At 39.0% G+C, this 3,096-nt stretch overlaps 1 protein-coding gene across 1 annotated transcript; it reads right to left on the bottom strand.

Moving 5' to 3' along the window:
• On the bottom strand, nt 1,969-2,770 carry LOC109719616. The gene has a single exon (XM_020246389.1). The coding sequence runs from the start codon at nt 2,595-2,597 to the stop codon at nt 2,223-2,225; it is 375 nt and encodes a 124-aa protein (XP_020101978.1). The 5' UTR covers nt 2,598-2,770; the 3' UTR covers nt 1,969-2,222.

Consider the following 3,096-nt stretch of genomic DNA (forward strand, 5'->3'; position numbering starts at 1 on the left):
TAATTATACATATATATAATAACATATATATATATATATATATTATATGGTCCGGCTACTATATTCTATTGTGAAAGTACGATCGAGCCTTCGGTACCATAAGTTGTTTTCGATATAAGCTTTCCGATATCGACGATCCACACCGTTAAAGTTATTTACGGCATTTATAACTTTCTAAAAATCAAATTTATAATTTTTTGACGATCATTTATCTTATGATCAAGAGGTCACCAAATTGACAATATTTTAACGGCCCGGTAATGGGAATACTTGCTAGTTTAACGGTTATGTAAAAAGATCGGAATTTGTTGAATTTTTGATAGAAAATTCTATTCATACATAGTATAAGATGCAATAACTCCGATCTTGAATTGAGAGGATCGATTATTCTTTTTATAGGACGTCGTTTCGATTGTGACCGTTCATTATTTGTGCCCACTGATGGACTTTATTATGATTTCAGAAATTTACGATAATTTATTTTCTAGGAAGCATGGACTCCTATTACTATATATATATATACACACACGTATATATATATATATATATAATTAAGCTCCTATGCTTTTAAAAGTACCAAGTTATTGGTGCTTGTAGATTTTTAGCCATTGGATTAAGAAATATACGGTTAGGATGTTGTGAGCCCCCTAGGGTTGAGTGACTTGTTGGTTGAATAGTATAATCTAATGGTTGAAAATGATCCGAGAAATAGATCTAACGGTAAAAAACTTACAAGCACCAAGTGTAAATAGTTACGTTTAACTTTAAGGTTGTAACAACTCAAAAGATTATCATTAAGCACTGAAAAATTACCTTAACCGAAGATAATTACTGTCCCATATATATATATGCTAACTCCACTTTTGTATCTCCTCAACCCAACTGACCATTAATTACTGATCAATCTCCACTCTCTTCCATGCTTCACAATTAATATCCATTTACATAAATACTCTGATTGCAAAATTTAATTGAATAATGTTATCCCTCTTTCTCTGTTCAAAAGGAAAAAATGTGGAAATGACCAAAAACATTTTAATTTAGTTAAGATGATCAACCATGCATACATCAATATCACAGGACTTTAATTAGATGCAATATTATTTAAAAAGGATAGCAGGTAGTCTGCATATCCATGAATTTCATATACCCAATGATACATGAGGATACTAACCGTTCCTAGCGCAAGTGGCAAAAGACTTGATAGTTGGTATCCGAGGCCCCAAGTTTGAATCCTAATTGATTTATACTTTCAACTAAATTTTCTAATTGATTTATATTTTCAGCTAAATTTATTTTTAAAAGAAATAAACAAAGAAGGTAACATGCTACCTTTTTCTCAAAAGAAAAAAAAATGATCCATGATCAGGATTAATTAACTTACAGAAACAAAATGCATATAAATTACATTAGATGCAAGAACATACCAAGAACTGTATTAGTTCTAAAAATTTGCAAACAAGGATATTCGTCTAGCATATCTTCAAAGTATAGTTATGAAGCACTTACCTTTACCAACTGTAGACCCAGATACTAATACTTTGTTTGGAACTACAATAAAAAGAAAATTTTGGACTTCTAGTATCTTCTTTTAGCTGTTTCCTCCTACAGCTGGCCAGTAGTAAGAGTTAGCCTACATACGAAACTTCCTAAGAATTGCTAACCAATGAGGAGGAACTTCATATAAGCCACAGTCCATAAGAATTGCTAAGATTTTTCTCGAAAGTAAATGGCTCTCTCTCTCTCTCTCTTTCCTCTTACTTTTCCACCCTACTGTTCAGGAAACTCAATTTCTAAATATATGGGAGCACCAGCTCCGATTAATCCCCCAACTTTGTGAACCACCTTCCTCAACATTCTCCTTTGCGTCCACATCATACGTACATATATAGAGAGTGAGTCTAACTAAATTTCACTTCAAGAGTCGATCTCCTGAGGCTCAGAAAAATCAGGTGGCAGAAGCACACATATATAAGCGTACGTGTGTGTATATATATATATATATAGTATAGTTATATATAACATGCACCAACATGACATCAACATGAACAGATGTGTAGTATTGCCAAATGCTACCTAGCTAGCTAGCTCCACGGCCAACGATTAACACGATATATATCAACCACAATAAACAATCACTCTACGCACCTTAGACCTTGTCAGGATCCCGAATCGTAGAGAGCAGACGACAACACCCCGGCGAAATTATCCAGCATTTGCGGCTAGAATGCGTCGTCGAGCGCATCGAACGGGCTGGCGCCAGCACGCGGGCCTCCGCGTAGATCTACGACGTCGGGATTGCCGCCGGCGTACGAAGATCCGGGCGCGGCGTGGCTGCGGAAGGTAGTAGTAGTGTCGGGCTTCGAGGGGACATCGTGGCCGCCGTCGGCGTCGGCCTCAGGGAACAGCGATTGGTCGGGGAAGGTGGAGTCTTGGCCCGTGAGCTCCTGGACTAGTGCCCGGAACTCGGCCGGGTTGGCCGCCTTGACCTTCATGGGGTTGGAGATGTACACCACCTTGACGGGCTTCTTCATCTTGCCCTTGTCAGAATGCTGCTTGGGGTTCTTCCTGCCGTCGCCGGTGCGGAGCTTTTCCATTTCTGATTCTGATGATCAGCTTCAGTGGAGGGGGGAGTGGGAGGGGCTTGGCTTGTAAGGAGAGGAGGTGAAGGACGACTCATTACTGTGGTTTTGGCTTCAGCATACACACAAGGAGAAGAGCACACATGAAAGGGGTACATTTAATTGAATCTCGAATAGTGAGAGGACGGGTTTCGTCGTGGCGGAGATGGTGATTCCGTAACATGGAATTGGGAAAGAAGTGGGAAAGAGTGGGGCAACAGAAATTTACTGCATGCACCCTGTGCATGCACTCGGTGCACTGTGCGTCCTACTCTTGAGAATTCTATTATGTGACATATCATAAAGTATCGCACGGTTAACCGTGTGTCGCCCGATGATAAGTCTTCTTTACTAATACTTCAAGGATTCTTAGGCGATCCAATGGTTAAAACATTACAAACACAGATGCGCATGTACTTTTAAATGCGCCTGGTCCGACTTATATGTTTTTAGAAACACGATGGCTTCTATACTA

This window comes from Ananas comosus, linkage group 13 (assembly GCF_001540865.1).
Source record: "Ananas comosus cultivar F153 linkage group 13, ASM154086v1, whole genome shotgun sequence".
NCBI classification, from domain to species: Eukaryota; Viridiplantae; Streptophyta; class Magnoliopsida; order Poales; family Bromeliaceae; genus Ananas; species Ananas comosus.